The 1,281-nt window shown below is 48.3% G+C and overlaps 1 protein-coding gene across 1 annotated transcript; it reads left to right on the plus strand.

Moving 5' to 3' along the window:
- Window positions 1–572: 572 nt before the first annotated feature.
- On the plus strand, window positions 573–1,184 carry UA08_09485 (Casein kinase I-like protein hhp1; the record flags this gene model as incomplete). The annotated part of the gene is made up of 3 exons (XM_020265410.1): window positions 573–684; window positions 755–1,129; window positions 1,159–1,184. The coding sequence occupies 3 exons, from the start codon at window positions 573–575 to the stop codon at window positions 1,182–1,184; spliced, it is 513 nt and encodes a 170-aa protein (XP_020115381.1).
- Window positions 1,185–1,281: the final 97 nt, after the last annotated feature.

Here is a 1,281-nt window from a genome sequence, read left to right on the forward strand (position 1 = left end):
CCTCCACAATCCACGGGTCAATTGCTTTACTACTAGTTGTTTCACGAATTATCTTCCTGAGTACATGCAACAATCTTATGGTCTCGCGGCTACCAGCAATTTACAGTGTGAAGTCAAATGGATGGCGGTTTATTGCAGGCAAAGTCGGCAAAGGTTTCAGTGTGGCAGATCGCCAACCAGTGGAGAGTTTCTCTTTAAGTAAATGGGATTCATTTTAAATATCGCTGTTTCCACAATGATAGATATAGACGGACGGACTACCTCATATCTTTTTACGTAGCTACTGTACGGCGAAAGCTGGTTGATGACGAAACCCCAGGTGTAGTCATATTTCAGCTAGACGGCGGAGTAGGTGTGCCAACCCAGACTAGCCACTCTGAATCACAGACGCCACTGGGTCTAATTGCCCGGGTTGAAGAGCCGTTACCTACATTTTTGCCCTGGAGGGCGTAGCACTTGATTCGGTCTCCATTCGACGGCTGCTTTGCAAATATTGGTTGAAACCCGCCCCCTTTTCACTTATAAATCTCTCGTGTTGCTTGCCCCTTCCTTTCTTTTCTACCACCTCCAATATGGTATTCTGCTCGCTGCAGCGACCACCTTCAGAAATGATTTCGCGTGAAGGTGCCAAGTACCGCATCCGACGCAAGCTACGGAGCGGTCATTTCGGCGACATCTACCTAGGTAGGCCCATAGACTCTATTATCATGATAATTAGCGAGCTCGCAGCTAATCATCAATAAATTGGCTTAAGGCACCAACAACATTTCGGGCGAAGAAGTTGCCATCAAGCTCGAAAGCGTCAAAGCTGAACACCATCAGCTGGAATATGAAGCCCGTGTCTACAAGTCACTGGCCGGCGGTGTTGGTATCCCTTTCGTACGCTGGTTCGGTACCGAATGTGACTACAATGCCATGGTTATCGACCTTCTCGGCCCTAGTTTGGAGGATCTATTCAACATCTGCAATCGCAAATATTCCCTAAAGACTGTCTTGCTACTCGCCGATCAGCTCATCACTCGTATCGAGTACATTCACGCCAAGTCTTTCATCCACCGTGATATCAAGCCCGACAACGTCCTCATGGGACTTGGAAAACGGGGCAACCAGGTCAACATTRTTGACTTTGGTCTGGCAAAGAGATACCGCGACCCACAGACTCACGTTCACATCCCTTACCGTGAGAACAAAAGCTTCACTGGTACTGCCTGTTATGCTAGTATCAACACTCACTTGGGAGTCGAGCAGTCTCGCCGCGATGACATGGAATCGCTAGGCTAC

Source organism: Talaromyces atroroseus, assembly GCF_001907595.1.
Source record: "Talaromyces atroroseus strain IBT 11181 chromosome Unknown scaffold_25, whole genome shotgun sequence".
In the NCBI taxonomy this organism is placed as follows: Eukaryota; Fungi; Ascomycota; class Eurotiomycetes; order Eurotiales; family Trichocomaceae; genus Talaromyces; species Talaromyces atroroseus.